The sequence below is a fragment of the Motacilla alba genome, chromosome 5 (genome assembly GCF_015832195.1).
Source record: "Motacilla alba alba isolate MOTALB_02 chromosome 5, Motacilla_alba_V1.0_pri, whole genome shotgun sequence".
Taxonomy (NCBI): domain Eukaryota; kingdom Metazoa; phylum Chordata; class Aves; order Passeriformes; family Motacillidae; genus Motacilla; species Motacilla alba.
In genome coordinates, this window is record NC_052020.1 from 44629266 (window position 1) to 44647397 (window position 18132).

Genomic DNA, 18132 nt, shown 5'->3' on the forward strand with positions numbered 1-18132 from the left:
ATACCACCTTTGTATCATAGTGCTTGTATTTGAGACCTAAAAATTTATGCAAAGGGGAAAAAATACAAAATTGGAACTCAAGGTCTACTTCAGAAAGCTATGGGAATGTCCAGTATCCCACTTTAATTTTTGACCACCGAAGACAGGAGCATACATTGATAAGCAAGTGCAGAGCACTGCAGCTGTGAGATGTCTCTAAAGCCATTTTTTCTCGGCGCTTCCCTGGCACTTCCCCTGCTGTTCTCAAGAGCTGACACCTGGTATGTACACAGATTACAAGGAACAAAACAGCAACCAGCGGTTTTAACAAAAATCATTTCTCACTCTCCAGAACAACCTAACCAGATACAAGCAGTCCAATCTTGCCGTTTCCTTTAGTGAAATCTGCTTCATTCAGAAACGGCCACCTTCAGTTTGTATTCCAGTAGTAAAGCAAGTGATATGCAAACAGGTGAGCAGTAAATTAATCTGCCCCAGCCATTGCCCCAGCATGGGTCACAGCCAGTCAAGGGATCCAGTTTCAAAACCTGTAACAGGTCGTGAGCCAGCGGAAGTTGAGCATGTCACAGGGATAAAGCATCACTGGGAAGGGAAAAAGAAGAAACAGCAGTTGCCACTGGCTCAACAAATCATCTGAGCTGTAGAACACCTACCCATAGGTTATCTCCATTTCAGCCACCTTAAAGAAACCTAGGAGGACTCCAGAGTGTCGGGCAGTTGAGGAGTAGCAACAAGAATTGTTAATTCAAGTGAAGGGTACCAAAATGAAGGATGAAGTACTGTGCATGGGACTTTCTGTAGAAAGTCTCCAGAATAGCTGGGTTCCTAATGGTACCTTTTAGCTCGCCCTCTAAGCAAATTCTAGCTGACAGCAAAGGCCAGGAGGTGTGCCTGACAACCAGGTGACAACACACAAAACTTCACTTGCATTCATCTTTGAAGCCGTGACACTGGCCTGCAAAAAGCACGGGCTCTCAACCCAACACCATGTTTTAGGCTGGAGGGATGCCAGACATCCCCACAGCACCAACACAGCCTGCTGCTGTGCCCTTGCTGCTCTTGCAGATCCATGGCTTTAGCACACACAGGTTCCCCTGCAACCCTTCCAGCTCTACCACATTGGGAGAATGAAATCGGACCTTGAGAAGGGCAAGGAAAGGCTACATAAATGGAGTTGGGAGGCCTCTGAAACCTGAGAGAGAGACTCCAACAGAGCCTCAGGCTGGCAAGCAACAGAGCTGTGCTGTCCCATTCTCGTAGAGGACAGGCAGCGTGATCTGTAGCACGAGGTGCAGAGCTCTCCACAGTTATCCCAAGAATGCAGCAAGCCCGTAGGACTGCCCTTACAGTATCTGTGTGAGGGCTGCAGCATGCCTTACATCTCACAGCAGCCAGAGACTGGTTCCAGATGAGTAACACAACTATGAGGTGACCCCAGCTCTTCCCAGTATCCATTTCTCACACTCATAAGCATGCTCACATGCCAAAGAAGTGAAGCAACGTGTTAAAGGCCATCAGCTCTCCTGTCAGCCTGAGAATTCCTTGCAGGACCTCAGAGGTGTAGCCTCTCCAATCAGAAATTTAGCTCAGAGGCATTTGGCACCCTGCTTTTTCCCAGTGTTTGAGACAAGTGAAACCAGAGATCACACGGATAGCACAGGTTTGGAAGCTGGCTATGAGGCTTCCCAAAAGCTGGGCGCAACCATCTAAGTTAACAGTGGATTCCAAGAGAAAGATAGAAGAGCTCCTGAAGCTTTCATCTTGGTTTTCCCTTCCCCAGACACAAGCTTGCATAATGACTATTCCCATTCCATCCTGACAGCCTTTAGCCTTATACAGGGAGTTTCAGCCTAAGTATCAGTCTTTAAAGGCCCTTGCTATGGCATTCCATAAGGGAGTGTTTTCTCCGTGGCTCCTTCTCACTATTTGAACCTCTTAGAGTCTCTGTTCAATTCACTTTATGGTGCTATCTGATCTCCCCAAAGGATTCTTGGGCACATCTCCCCAGCCAGCTCCTTGTTCCTCCCTTTACCTGAGGAAGCAGCTGGGAGCAGAGCCCTGCCATAAGACCCCCGTGGTGCAGTCTCAGGCACGCTAAGGGGTAGGTGAGTGGTAGGCTGGGCCAACCCATAGCCAAAGTTATCTTCCCAAATATCAGGAAATTCAACCTGTAGTATTTTGGAAGCATTTCCAGGATATCCATTACTCTCAGTTCTGCTTATTTGCCATTATTTAAACACCAGCACTGAGCAGAGGAATGAGGCTGACCTTTTGTCTTGAAAACAGGCTCAAATGGAGCACTGTACTTCCAGCTTGATGGTATATATGCACTGAAAATGCTAAACTCACCATGGCAGCCCTCCTAACACCATGGCACTGAGGACAAATTTGCTCTGAGTACAGGGAGTGCATACACTCAGCAATGCCCCTTATTTTGGGTAGATTGAGTTTTTTTGCAGTGCATCAAAGCTATTGCATCTGGTACCTGTCATTTGGATTCCTATTGCTCTTCTGGGTGTGCTAGAAACTTCTCTCATCAGCTCCCGTAAGTTTCTTGTGTACCAAGTCCTGGAGCTCTTGCCCAAGAAAGCTTCTGATGTGCCAGATGTGTCAAAGCCAAGCATCAAGTCATGACCCTGTCAACCAACTCTGACTACCAGAAGTCTCTAATGGGGATTTTACAGTGGCTGGAAAATAACAACTGCAGTTTAAAACCATTTGGATTTAGAGGAAATTTAGGTTTCTGAAGATGACTTTGCCAGAGGTCTAAAACCAGTATAAATAATAAGTGTGACCAGAACTGCTGAATGCTTCATCATGAGCCTCAGTCTCATTTTTCTCTTCTGATTTTGAATCCATGTCTAATAAAAGAGCTTTGCTTACAATGAGCACCCCACAGGACATTCCCCAGGACTTGGGAACTGCTCTGACCAGTACAGATGTATCTGTGGTTTGTAGCTGTCTTACCTTAAGCTGATTAATGCTTCAGACTGAGTGCACCTAGAAGACAAAATTTAGTTAAAAGCCTGATTGTTTCAGATGGAGCTAGGTGGACAATGCTCTAGACAAAGCAAAGACAAGGGATATGCACTGTCCAGTGTGAAACTAAAATGTCCAGTGTGCAATTCTTGTATTCACCTCACAAAGCTTCGTGCTGTACCAAGTGTGGAGACCAAGCTGCTGCATCACCTCCCTTTTTAACTCAATGCCAATTCTAGAATGAAAATAACTTCAGTGCTTGTTGTTGGCAGCAGCTCCAGTCATAGTAAGCATACAATCAACTGTTTCTTCTCTCACGTGCTTTTAGAAAGGGTTCTCCAACTTTCAAAAGTTTTTAATCCCTCCTACACTTAAATGTTAGAGGGAAACTGGAAGTTCAGTACCAAAAACAGCTTTAGAAAATGCAAAATATTATGAAAAAATACGACAGAGAAGCAGGAACAAGATTTTCCTGCCACAAAGATGACACCTATTAGTACTTGACACAAATTTTATACCCAGTACTTGCAGCACATTAGAAGAGGGATCACACCTTTGTGAAATGAAGGCAAAGTCCCAGCTTAGGACTACACATGAACAGTAAGTTTTCACATTTTTCCTTTAATAATGGAACTATAAAAACTCATGATTGCTTCAAATATTTATTTCCATGGCAAAAATAGACTATAATATATTCATTTCACATATATTACATTCAGTAATACAAGCTTTTCTGTCTATGAAACACAATTTATACATTGTTTTACAAACCAATTTCAGTTTTACAAGAATTAAAGCTGGTTTGATTATACATTTTTACAGTATTGGTGGCAAGACAGCAAAAAATAGACATGTTAACCACTAGCTTAGTACTAGAAAATAATACTTCATGTTTGCTACCTTTAGACAAAGTCCCATTTAAATCCTTGCATACTGGCTCAAGTGAAAACTGAAGGAAATGGAGCCAGATCCTGTGTTCCTCTGACACTAAGGACTCAATCCTACAAAACTGCTGACAGGATTTCCAACTCCCCTTTGCTTTTAATGAATGAAGAGACTTCAGCAGTCTGCAGGAGTGGACATACTTGCTGATTTGCCAGGTAAAGCCTCTTAAATTTCCATCCAAGTGCCCCCAGAAAAGCCACAAAGAGGACAGCCAGACAAGTTGGGTATTCCAAAGCAACTTTAGCAAGTATCTTAGTAAAGAGCATACACACCTTGTCTGTTAGAATTATCCAGCATTAGCAAGGTGATGAACTGGAGGATTTTACAGGGGTTTGCTCCATCAAGTTTCCTACCATTCTAAAAATTAATGGCATTTGCAATGTCTTAAAGTGTATTAAAAGAAAGTCTCCTAATTTTACCTAAATGTTTCCAAATGGAAAAACAGCATTTAATTCCCTTTATAAAAGTTAGGCACCTTCTGAAACTGCTCATAAAATTAATAATTTGGTAGTTTTTATTGCTGCATATCTGAACCAAAAGAACATTACAGTATCTGCAGTTTTGCTCTTTGACTTGCCACAGGCTGCATCTGTTGTAAACTCTGTTCATTAGATTCTTTACATTTGATTTCTATCTTCATTCCCTAAGTTAAGTTGAAGAATTGACTTCAACAAAACAAACACCCTGGAGGTTATTCTTCACTATTGAACACAGTGTGATGTGGAAAATAGCAAAGAATAGAACCAAAGGCTATTTAGCAACAGTTTTTTTTTTTTAGCATGAGCATTCATTGAAGTTAACAAATCCTTATTTTTTCAGCCCAGTTAGACCTCAAAGTAACATGTGATGCCAACAGAATGCACCACCTTAGCTGGTCCCAAGCAAGATTGTACCAAGATTTTTTTTTTCTTTAGCTTCTCTTTTTACAGACACGTTTGCAACAGCAGTTTAAGATTTTTTTTCCCTTGCCTTAGCGCAGTGTTACACTGTTTTAATGTCACTGTGTTGCAAATGCTGCACTGCAACAAAACTTCTAAGTACACAGTAAATTCCACATTCCAAGAATCTCATTGTTAGCCCAGCCTTAACTTGGTACAACTCACACCAGCTGTAAATACCTGGCTTCATTCAAAACATAGTTAGAATTTTTAATCATCTCACCTGCATCCATTAGAAATTATCACTGCAAAACTGCAAGTATGCCTGTTCCCCCTGCATTTTGTATCTGTAAAACTAGAGACTGTCGTTTGAAAAATCTGACCTTTAATCAGTAAACAGAAATTAAGCTGACAGATTGCATTCAATACGTTTGGAAAGGAAGATATGTAAAAATAACAGAGCCTCTGAAAAAGTATTTGGAGTTTAAAAAATCACATTTTAAAAAGCCAGTAAAAATAACACCTATGACTACATTCACTTACCCTACCATGCCATGAAAAACATACCATATGACTCAAATCCTGCTAGCAGCTCTACTTTGGATACAAAACATTCCAAATCCTCCTCCAAATGCCTTCTGCCACTCCTCAAATCCTCACTCTCTATGTCCAAAATTTTGTACTTGCACAAGAGAATTTCTTTTGAACTCTCATCTACTTTTCCTTTGAATGCTTGACTTTCCTGTATGCACATTCCTGCTGCATTCTTTTGGTTAATTCTTGTAATCTGTATTTAAATTTAAAGCAGACATGCGTATTCGTGCTTCAAGGGCTCAGGCTTTCATTGGCAGTAAGCCCGTGTTAATTCCTACAGTATCATGAAGAACTGCAGGAATTGTGCATCTTGCAGGGCTGGACTCTGGCTTTCCATAACTTTGCACTACCAGAAAAAACCCCAGCCCTAAACACTAAAGCACTAAGTTATTAGCAACTGAAGCATTGATTATTTTAAAATGATAATTTGAACTATTGAAAAAGAGTAATGGGTTCACTGTTTTTAAATCCCAGGGATTTAGTAATGCTATTGATATTAAAACTGAGGTTTCATTACAGAGCTATGATAAACAACCCTGCAGTTTCCAAATTTGGTCCAGAAGCCATTGAAATCTATGAGCCACTCAACTTTAACAGCTGTTCCAACACAAAATATGCAGCAGCAGCTGGAGCAGCAGCCTCAGTCTTACTTATTACATTTAAAGGAGCCATTTTGGAGAAAATTGCTCCAAGTGTTGCCCACTTCAAAAAGAGATACACGGGATTACAAGAGAAGCCAAATGTAAAATGTCAAGAATCTTTTCCACTTTAGTAAAATTTTATTTTACTTTTATTTGTTATTACTGTATTTTACTTTTGTTTTTTGAATGTTGGTGCTAACTTACAGCAGCTTTTCATCCATAGAAATACAGGAACACTGCCTTGGTCACCTGCTTTGAATTAAATGTATTTCTACATATACACTGTAGCATCCTGCACCTTGTGTGAAAGGTATTCCAATGAGTGGAATACGAAGGCATAAAACTTTTCCTGCTCTTCCTGGGGGACAGCAGAAAAGGAGAGCACTGCTGTGCAGGCTGCAGAGGCTGTGCAAAACTCCCCTGGGCACCTCAGAGCTCCTCCCTCACCAAACAGGGCCAGGAGGGACTGCAGCCTAAAGCCAACCCAGCTAAGTCAGTGACAGCTTTGTAATGGACAGAGCTCTGATTTAGCTTCTTAGAGAAGAGGTTTTAGCCCAAGCCTACAAAGATTCACTGGCCAATAAAAATCTCCCATCAGAGCAACCAAGAAAGAAACCAAATATACACGTGTCCTTACTACAGCCTGTATTTTCTTCTCCTGTCTCTTCATATAATTTGATCCTAGAAAGCATCTTCTACCTAATCAACAAAAGACCATCAAATCTGTCTCTTGACAGTATATAGCACCTTTATTTGTCCCTGAGAGCTCTGACATCCCTAGAGATCAGCATCATCTTTGCCATTTGCTGCAAGAATTGTTTGTAAAACTTTTCTTACTAAACAAACTCTGTTCAAATCTTGCATAATCATCTGATTTCATCCCCATAAAAACAGATACACATTTGGCAAAATTGGACAGGCTTTTAGAGAAATTTTAAGTTTTTTGACAAATAAATCCACCTCTGACTCAAACTGTGACTGGATTTGGACAGTGGATATTGTTATAACATCCAAAACTTCATGAAGCACCCAGCACAGCTACACGTAAAAATGCATCCCTTTTCAAGACTCAGAATAAAAGTGCTAAAAACTGAATTGCCTTTTATAAGTTAACTGAAAATCTAAACAATGGTTTAAAAAATAATTTTTTAAGAAGGTTGTGAAGTTTAATTTCATTTGGTATCTAGAAGAGAAACTGCTCATTTTCAATGCCCACTCAGAGCTACATGCTTACAAACAAAAGCAATCCTACAGTGTTCAGTAGAAAAACTCACATAAAGTCAAGTCTAATAAGGTCAAGTCTATCACTGCAAAAACAGACTGCTGATGGACAGAACTGGAAGCTGAAGGGGAGGAGGTAGCAGTGATACACTGAAAAAACCAAGACTGTGACTACCAGATTTGAGCAGGACCACCTCTAAAAGTGAACACAACTTCTTTTAGCTAAACAGAAAAATAAGCCAAAAGACACACATTTCCTTACCCACCTCAAATAATACCATAAATACTGGATTAAATTGCTTGTTATTACTGTTCATTTTAATGCCTCGCAGCTGATGTTCTGTCTCAGAAACTGCTGCTTGAGGTTCTGGTTGTCCATCATGTCACTAAAACTGCATCTATCAGGTTATGAAGATCACAGTGCAAATTTAAGAAATGGAAAAGGGCCAAGCTACATTTTAGAGCTGGCCCTCCCATTCAATAGCATTTCTCCAGACAGAAGTGAACTGTGGCAAAAATCAACAATATTTTTAAAACCGAGCATGATAAAAATAGCTAAGTATGTTTGCTTCTTTCAATACTTCTGTCAACATAGATATGTCAGATTGGTATGTTTGCAAGGTTTATGTATAAAGAATCTGTCTTCAGCAACTGGTTTCCTCTGGACTTCCAGTTTTATGTTTGGCAATTAACAATTCCTAGGCATTTTATATATGAACAACATTTCTTTTCCCTGGTCTGAAATATTCAATCTAACTTATACTGAGAGTACAACAAATCAGACTGCTTCCAAGCAGACCTGAAAGCAACAGATCAATATTGTGTACCTAAAAGTAATATCTTTTTGATAAAATGACATATTATCTCAATGTCATTTGGACCATATTTTTAACTTCATGGAAGCAGCTTATTACAAAGGAAATCGAGGCAACCTATTTATAATTTTTAATTCATGTTCTGGGACACAACTATCATTTTGAAGGGGGTTTAATAGTTTCCAAACCCTTGTTAGATCTCAGAAAAATAACAATTTCAGCACTAATAAACCTGACTTAGTTTAATTTCATTTCACTAAGCAGGTATCAAGGGAAATGTACACTTTACCATGCCTGCAGACTGGTCTGCTATACAGGGTTTTTTTTTTAATTAAACCAGATATCGAAAAAATATAGCTCAATTTGGAACAGGGATTTTCAACTCAGCATCTCAAAACACTTGGAAAGGCAGTTAAAACCACACTGTCCCCACTGAAAACCACAGAGGATTATTTAGGGATATCATCATTTGTCCAGTAGGCTGTACCTGCCTACTTCAGGTCCATGCCACAGCCACTGACTCAGCCACTCACACAGCTACTAAATCACCCCCTCTCCAGTGCTTCCTCCAAGAGCTCTTTTTCTGCAATTTCTCAAATGTTCTTCATTGCAATGCTGGACAGCATTAGCAAAATTTGTTCTAGCACTAACAAAAGAATCTGGAGGATTCTACAGAAACTTCCAGTGCTTTACTGGCTTTCTTGGCTGGGAACATTAACTTTTTTTAAGGTCATCTTTGCACTGTGTAAACCAGCAATCATAGCTGCCACACCTCCTCCATTACGCTTCAGACAATCATTTCCACTTCACCACTCTGCACCTTCCTACTCCCATTTTGGTTCTCTCACTTCATCAACTTAAAAAGCTCTTCTTAAAATAACAGGTTAGTAATGGTATATTACCAAATGAAACAATGCATGATTATAGTCTCTATATTTAGCTACATAAATAACAGAGCAAAAAAAGTGCTTAAAACATTTGCATCCACTTTGATTTCAGCCAGTAAAATCAAACTGTCCTCTAAATATATGAATAATACTGAATATGTACTTTCTCTCATCCATTTGTTTCCAAAAACTTCACAGATACTTAAAATATTTTTCCCCTTCCTGTTGCAGGTTAACATGCCTCCTCTCAAATGAAAGTTATCAACAGTTACCATTATCTTTCACTTGTCTGTTCTATTACATGGCACTACAACTAACTACCAACAGCTTCCCTAGGACCTTCTGCCTGATTTTTGAAAAGTTGCTTCAAACATTGTCAGTCTTCTCCTCTGAAAGTATTGTTATGTTTAAAATGTTTTCTATTTTGGTGGTTCATTTTCTTTTTAATTTAAAAATCTTGAGTATAAAAATAACCGTTCTTAAAGCAACAGCTTAAAATACCCAAGGGCTGCTAATTTTGCTAGGCAAGCCAAAGGAAACCAAATGTTAATTTTAAAAAATAGAGATGTATTGTTTTAAATATAAAATTGAAAGCAGAGTCAAACTGCGTAAGACCTTGACATTCCCAAGGGGCAGGTTTCTGACCCCATCTGCACCTACAGATTTTAGCTTTTGCACAGTCAACAATTATGTTTCAAAACATAATGTCAGTAAAATTGTACTATGTACCTCCATTCCATATGATACTTATTTTGCTCAGAGTAACACCACTCTAAAGAACGTGTGCAAGTACTACAGACCAATATAAGTAAAATCATTCCATTATGTGACTGTGGCTGAACGTGGGAAGAATTCAGTCCAGCGAAGATCCTGCAGAGACTGTAACACTGACTTCCATTTAACAGTCCCATGGCAGCCCTAAATGGTAACTCTGTGATTCACCAAATGAGGAAAACACCAGTGAGAGCAGGTCTGGACAACTCCAATTTTCTTTCTGTAAACTCTTGCAGAGTGTCTTAGGAAGTGGCAGGGGTTAGATAAGTCTAGAACTTTTGAGAAACTGAATGAGAACTCCATAGACGAAAGTGTACTGTGAAAGAGTCTGCACCATCATCATTCTCTGCTGCCTCAACATATCCAGCACTCGTGGGATGTCCAGCATCTGGAAGAAGGGAACAAAACATTACAAGTGACTGGTGAGCAAGGAAACTGGTTTGCATTTTCCCAGCAGGAGGTTCAGAGCAGTACCTTAGTGATCTAAGGACAGAGTCAGCTGTTCTGATTTCAGCTCTGACAATTCATTGCCCCTGCCTGCAGTATGGACTGCACTACACCACTGATCATCTAGGAAATATGCCTAATGGTAAAGTTACCAATCTCATGGGCTATTGGTCTTCCCTAATGGCTGAAAAAGTCTGTTACAGTGTTGGGAGAGGGATGCACAATGAAACAATAAGTTTGTTGAGTTTCAGTTGACATATTATTAATGAACATTTTACAGCCATCCACTTCTGGCTAGAAGGTGATAGGACTGATTTTATTCTATTAAACTACCACTTTGTCCTCTACTGAGACTCATACTGCAAATACACTGCACTTAGGAACAAAATAATAACAAGTACAGAGACTGGCTACAAAGCATGTTCTTGAATGTTATCGATTCTAATAAAGGCAAGGAGCAGTAAAGTCAGGATGAAATCCTGAAATATGCTCAGTGGCCTAGGGCATACCTTGCTCCACTCAATGACTCAACATCTTAGGGAGTCAAGAATCCAAATGAGCATTCCAGTGCCTGGTGTGCATGTGGGCAGCTCTGGAAGATTATTAACTACTGTTGAATTCCCAAGAGCCATTTCAAGCGCAGTTGTAAGGCCTCTCCCAGCAGCTGCTCAGATGAACAGCCATAACACATTCTGGGCAGTTTATTGACTCTTCCAGTACCTAACATTATTTAAAGCACAAGAAAGAAGAGCAGCTCACCTCGTTGTGTTCCAAGCAGGCGATCATGATCTCTGCCAGTATGACCACTCCCGTGCGTCCCACGCCCGCGCTGCAGTGCACCAGCAGCGGGGGGTCAGAGCTCTTGGGGTCTGCTGTGCTGTTCGTGTGGCGCCGCACTGACTGAATCTCCTCCAGGTACGCTGGCACGTTCAACAACACAACAACAATTCAGTTAGCAGGTGAAGCCACATAAGCTATGCTATTATGCTGTATGACCACCAGAAAGTAGTAATTTAACAGTGGACATGCCACAGAAAAATGATGCATTGTATAAATCACAAGTCATACCCCAACCATAGCAAAACAGATTTACAAGGATCATCTAGCTTTTGTAAGGATTTCCTTGCCTTGTTCCCCTATTCCTACTAGAGACGGCTTGTGGCCATCTTGTTACTGCTGCAATGTGCTCAAATGTGTAGTTTGGGGTGCAAATATGCCTTATTCTATATGGACTTATGGTAAATTATTTGCTTTTGACAGAAAGAGTCACTTTAATAAACTGTCAGGCATATTCCTACAAAAATATAATTCAGTATCTCTTGCTGGTGTGAAGAAACCTTTTACAATGGAATGCTTGGCTTACTTGTCCAACGTTACTTCATATATAGCAGCCATTTCAGAAGGTATTAATAGAACACCACAAACCACACCCCAAAACAAAGCTATTAAATACAACTTACATAAAAATCCCTTTAAATCTTCTGGACAGCCATGCTCTGGCCAGTCAGTATACTGCAAATGCCAAACCGTTCTCTCCTGTCCTGTGAGAAGATGTTTAATCTTCAAACCTGTCGTTGCATAGCAGCCCGAGTCGGTACGGAATCGCGTGGTAATCTTAAATCTTCCGTATGTCACAGTGTTGTGTCTTGAACCAAGACGTGGCCAGTATCTGAAGCTTTTTTCTCTCCCACTTTCCTTAAAAGCAGAACACTTGCTTAACAAGAAACCTAAGAACACTCATATAACTAATGTTCCTGTAGTAACAACTGTATCTCTCCTCCAGTAAAAGCAGTACTAGCGTGTTACAGCCTCTTACTGGGAAAACCAACTTTCCACCAGAAAGAGTTTGCAAATGCATTTTTCTGCCTAAGGAATGAAGACAGAAAGGGGTCACTAGAAACTTATCTTTGATCAGTCTAGTTGTTGCAGCAAACATCCCTTGCCTCTAACAGATTATTTAAAAAGTCATTGTGGAACTTCTGGGAGAAACCTGACTCAATTTATACTCACTTCCTCTGCCGTCACCATGGCTATGATTGCAATCCCTTGTTCCCAGATCATCTGCCAGAAATCCTGACATGTGTTTTGCAAAGGGCCCTGTGTGGCAATGTAATCCCACTCTATGCCACCAACAGAGATCTGTAAAAGCAAAGACAGTAGATTACTAATTATTGAAAGCCCTCTGCCCAAATCTAACATCAGCCATTTGAAGATGCAAAAAATGAAAAAAGACTGCAGCACCACAGAAGTAGAAGCCCATTGTGAGTTATATCTGCCCCACTTTTTAGCTGCATCTTGTCACATTAGATGCAGAAGAGACACAATTGTACAGGTTCATAGCTAAATAAATGTATTTTATATCACAAGCATCATGTAAAACTGAAAAAACAAAATTGTATTTCTCTTTTTTGAATTTAAGGTATTTTAGCAAATTCAGGTTTTGAGAAGCTTTCATATTCTGGTGATGTAAATATTACAGTACTAGTTGTTATTTCCTGAAAAAATATTATCTTGCTTGAGAAGAGTCAACATTTGTGAATGAAGGAGAGAAACTATGATGCCATGTCAGCATACAAACAGATTTATTAAAAACAGACAGTAACACAAGTCCTGCCTTGACAATCTCAACTCTTCAGAAAAAGCATGAAGCCAACTGTAGTTGTACTTAGAGCAGATAAATGTACTGAAAAATAAATTGCCTTCAAGGTTCTTGAAGACACCCTTCAAATTCTTTTAAACAGAACTTAAAGAGTTAAGGATGGGGTAAGAGGGCAGCTGAAGGTTTTGAAAAAGCCAGTTTCCCCCTGGCTCTGGCTCTAACCATCCAAAAAAGCTTAAGCTAGGAGCTAGCTTACTGCCCATTGTGGATACAGTCTGAGAGTACAGAAAAGGAAGAAACAATGATTGTCACTGCAGCTCAAAAATATCACAGTCATTGCAGAAGATCCGAGTTTGCTTTAAACCTATTTGCCTCCTTAGCTCTGGGCAGAATGGACATGCCTTCTGTTAGCAGCAATCCCCAGAGAGGAACACAGAAAAGCGACAGTAGATCAAATCAACCCAGAAGAAAAATGCAGAAGATCCCTCCAATAATTAACCCTCCATTATTCTAGGTGATTAGGAAAACAGGTTCCTGCTTTCCCCAAAGAAACGTCTGGAGAAGAAAGAGAGAGAGATGGAGGGATTGTCACTGATCTCACCAAAAACTGATAGCCAAATGCATTTCAGTTAGTACATGAACTGGGAAACTTTTTTCCGAGAGCATTTCTCTCACCTTGATGTGAGATGCATTGATGTAACCCGTGTTATTTTCTTTGGTTGGGACCAGCTCCACTCTGGTGTCATCATAAGGAAGGACGTCCTGGAAGCGGTTCCTCTCGGCGTTTTCCGGCAGCCGAGCTATGGAGCACTCTCCATCCAGCAGCCTTTTCTTCTGGATGCGCTCGTACTCCGTGAACACCATGCCCTGCTCCAGCCGCTGCTCCAGGGCTCTACACTGCAACACAGGACACACACAGCCACGCAAAGTCACACTCTGAGGGGAGTCTGTTTACACAGAGAACTCACGAAGGATGAAATGTATTTATTTTCTTCTCCACCGTACTTCTTCAATGCTTTTCCAGCTATTAATGTTTCTACTAACATTCCGGAATAAATTAGAGGCAACCCTAACCAGCAGGAATTTTGTTCAAGTGAAAACTAAGCAGCCTGTTATACTTTACTAGGTCACAAAAATTTATGTGGATACTGCTGGTAAAGGAAAAATTACTTCATAGTTTCTGTAAAGACAGCCCATCTGGGGAGAAAAAAATTGTTCAACCAGACAGCTATGCCATACTGCATACTGCTTCAAATACCTTTGATCCACCTGCTCAATAGAGCAGCTAGATGACATAATTTTAAAGGTCTTGTTTACCCTTAAATTAAACCCCAAAATAATAATAAAAAGCCTCATAAACTTAGATGTTTGGATGGAGGAAAACTAAATTTTGCTTACAGCAGGAAAGCTGCCATAGAAACTTGCTGCAGTTAAAGTATAAACCCAAAATTTTTTCTAATAGTATAATTCAATCATTTTTATTTAATAAACTACTCCCTCCTCCTCCCCTTTATTCCTTTGAAACCAAGTTGTTTCTAAATCATAAGACACTTCTGGAATTTCTGCATCGCTTTGCCAACAATAAGGAGGAATAATATGTACGATTTCAGCCAGAAAATTTCATCTATGTCACATGTCCCCAGATTCCTACAGCAACTGCTCTGTGGTATCAGGTCATATATCAAGTAAGTATGCCAAATGTTGCAGAGGAAGGTGTAAACTTCCCTCATATGCAATTTGCACAACAATACATCAACTGCACAAACTCCTTTATTATCTTTAGGCTAAACTCACATATTTAAACTGACTATAGCATGAAGCTGAGCAATGAAAGAGGCACTGAATCAACACTAAACTTAACTTCTAAAATACTTGCACTCTGGGCTTCTTTTTATGTCACATTTCTGCTTTGTATTGCCTCTTCTCAGCTGTTTTAGGAACTACTCCTGTTTCACGGTATTCATTCTACCTCTGCCTGAAGAGAAAGTGTAGTGACATGATTTGTCATAACTTGACTTGATGGTTTCTTCTTTGCCACAATGCTTTGGGCAGAGCTAGCTGAATACAAACACAGCTGAATCCAGTAAAGGTCAACCCAGAAAGAGATGATGGCTCTAGGTAAGAGGAAATAACCACCACAGGTTCTAAACATGTATCTCAATAACACAATATTAATTTTTGTCCCTTGGCATCTTAAGCAATGTATATGCAGTTCAACACATTTATTACTGAGTGATTTGCAATTAATTTTCTTGGTCTGTTCATTTAAACTTTAGCTGGTAAGAGCAGAACTATTCCTTCAGGTTCCAATCCCTAGATTAGATTCCTAGTCACTAGCAACAAAACTGAGCTAGAGGGGAGCTACAGCTGAAGATGCCCAACCATGCTCAGAATTGGATTCCATAGAGACCACTGGTGGCAGAATGAGCAATAATCACTGTGGAATTTGGTGTATCTAGTTGCTCTCTGGTCAGATGTGTGATGGCAGCACTGTTCTCCATAGCCTGTCACAGCCTGAATATTGACTGTATTTCACTTTCCTGCACTTCTTTAATGATACATGAGAGAGGCTGAAGCAGATTTACTGATGCTTTTTATCCTGACACAAGCTGATGGAGTCTTACATTCCTCAAAGAATGATCCTCAAATTCTAGAACCTGATGTCCTCTCATTGATCTGACACTTTACTGAGTTTAAAATTTCAGCAGATCAAACAAGTTCCATCTATATTATATGGGCTCTACCTGAACAAAACAGATAAATACAATCTGCATAAATTGTATTCTGGGAATGCAATTTAAATGCAAAACTTACTCTAAGTACCATATGAACTACTAATAATTGCAAATGAAATCAATCTCACACTCAGAATTTTAAATTTCACACCTTTTCACTCTGGAAAACCCAAAATTAAGAGAGAAAACAGGATGAGTTTCACAAAAATATATCAGTAGGTACTAGTTAATTCGCTTCCTGTATGTTCAAAGGGTAAACTATGGTTGAATCACTGCCATCTTAAAGAAAAATCTGAGTTACACCCAATAGTTCTAGCAACGACTTGTCAATCAGGAATCTTTTTATTTTGGTTCTGTTCTCAGCATTTGAGTTGTCTTAATATGCAGCATTTTACAGTCAATAAAATGTACCATTCACAATCATGTACTTTTGAAAAATCGCTACTGTAAAGCATTAAAAAACTTCAACATACTCTTTCATCATTTGTTGCTCTCGTTGATTCTTCCTTCCCCTCATCTGGCAGAGGCATCCTAGTCAATGCCAGTCCATTTAGGGCAGCCAGCTTCAGAGGCCCCATTTTTTTTGCCTCATTTTTATTCTTTTTCATACCCTGCAAAAGAAAAGGTAAAATTGTAATTATTCTTAAATATCTGATGAAGTTACAAAGCAGAAAGCAGATGAGTTCAACTAAGCAAAAGATACTTCTCTGGCCCCTTCTGTGAACAGCTCTGACCTTTCTCTTTGATAAGCACTGCAGTGAGAGATTAGGGTGGTGGGACTACATTCCTCCAAGGACACAACACAGGTCTGTCTTCATTCCAGACAGGTTAATGAAACTGCATGAGAATGACAAATATTGTTCTCTACAAAGCTCACCACTGAGGGCGTGAGGTGGCAACTTTGGATACTTAACATTCTTGAACAGACCTGGGATCATTTCCCAAACCCAAAAATACATAGCAATGATTCCTTACTAGACTATTCAGTTTGCAGGCACTTTTCTTCCCTACAATCAGGCAATGACCATACACCTTTAAGATATTTGGATATAATTAAATGTTTTACTAAGTTTGCAACAAACTTGACATACAAAACATGAACACAAAACTGCAGACAGATTTGAGTCCTGGACTGGGCCACGAATCTAAATTATGGAATTACCATTATTTGATGAAAAATATCAAAGGGGGGTTTCTGTGAAAGAATAAATTCAAATTATTCTTTTAAAAAGGGTAAGAGGAAACTTCATCATTCCTGCCATTGCTAAGCTTAATTGTTAACAAAAATACACTCAAAATATGAGCACATTTGCTGCTTGAATGATAATCAATGGTTTCAAAAGTTAAATGGTGGTAAGAAATTGGAAGACAAAGCTAGGAGGATGAGACTGCATTTAAAAGTGAAGTGAACACAAACACAACAATAAAAATTTGCATTGAAAAGCAAAATGTGCAAGCATTGATGGGGCCAGCTTTGTAACTCAGATATTCATCTCAACTGTGAATATAGAAAGGTAGTGTTCTATTATGCAACACTTAAATATTTTATGCAACACTTATATATTTCTGAACCAGAAACTATGCTACAAACACTTCCAATGAAAATGTTCTAATATTAATTTAATTTAAAGGTTCACAGGAACATATAATAAACTATGTAACTGTCAAAAGGAAAAGCAGGGTATGATTTTGGTAGACACATTACTGTCTGAAAATGTATCTTTTGGAGAAGAAATAGTAACTATTTCAATACATAGCTTTTGCACAGGTTAATTTTTTGCAGTATCTGCTGTTACCGTAGCAGTACAAGTTATACAGCAGTTCCTGTACAGTTTAATTTGTGCAGAAAGCTATTTGACACTAACTCAGGTATCAATCAATTTTAAAAGGAAAAATTATAATATAAAATGGTCTTTCTCTATTAGAACCTGAAATCTGCCACAAACTACATAAAGCTGAACAGAATTTTAAAGCAAAGTGGGCACTAAGGAGTGCCAGTGAAATTGTGCATTCCACACAGACCTTGATGTTTCCATGAGGTGGGAATTAAGGGAAAGGTGAAACCTCCAGTTTTTCACTATTTACAGCGTCCTAAGATTGGAGTAGGAGAAAGAGATATGGCAAGCAAGAAATAACCTTCAGTGGGATAAAAACAGCTTGAAGAGAAGGCAAAAGGGAGAGGATATGAAAAAAAGGAAGACATTAAGTAAAGAAGAAAATGCAAGGAAAGAATTTATTCCTTAAGGTATCAGGTTCCCTCTTAGGTCACAAGAAGCAGGTAAACAAATTATTTTAAAAGTAAACATTTCGGCTACATATCATTTTTCAGTGAAAGAAAGATAAGAAAGTTGAACAGAAAGACTTGCTTCTGCTCCAGATAAGAAGTAGGGCAGAATAGGGATCTAGAACTGATTTTAAATTAGCTCCTTCTAAAGTTCCTAGCCAGGTTAGGTTTTCAGATGGATGGAGACTGCACAGCTGGATTTGTTTGGGTGGACTAAAGAAACAGAACTCAGACATGGCAGAGAAGGGGACAAAAGACAGCCAAGCAAAGTTAAACATAGAAATATAAAGGCCAGGGAAACATAGAAATATAAAGGCCAAGTTTAAGGTAGCT

At 39.4% G+C, this 18132-nt stretch overlaps 1 protein-coding gene across 2 annotated transcripts in view; it reads right to left on the reverse strand.

Moving 5' to 3' along the window:
• Positions 1 to 3475: 3475 nt before the first annotated feature.
• PTPN21 (protein tyrosine phosphatase non-receptor type 21) overlaps positions 3476 to 18132 on the reverse strand; it is a 45454-nt gene continuing 30797 nt past the window's right edge. The window contains exons 15-20 of one of the 2 annotated variants that reach the window (XM_038137919.1): positions 15989 to 16126; positions 13456 to 13677; positions 12192 to 12320; positions 11642 to 11876; positions 10941 to 11101; positions 3476 to 10122 (exon numbers count right to left, since the gene is read on the reverse strand). In XM_038137919.1, the coding sequence (XP_037993847.1) occupies positions 9994 to 10122; positions 10941 to 11101; positions 11642 to 11876; positions 12192 to 12320; positions 13456 to 13677; positions 15989 to 16126 (1014 nt within the window). In that variant the 3' untranslated portion in view covers positions 3476 to 9993. The remainder of the gene's footprint in view (positions 10123 to 10940; positions 11102 to 11641; positions 11877 to 12191; positions 12321 to 13455; positions 13678 to 15988; positions 16127 to 18132) is intronic. The other variant, XM_038137920.1, reaches the window with a different exon arrangement.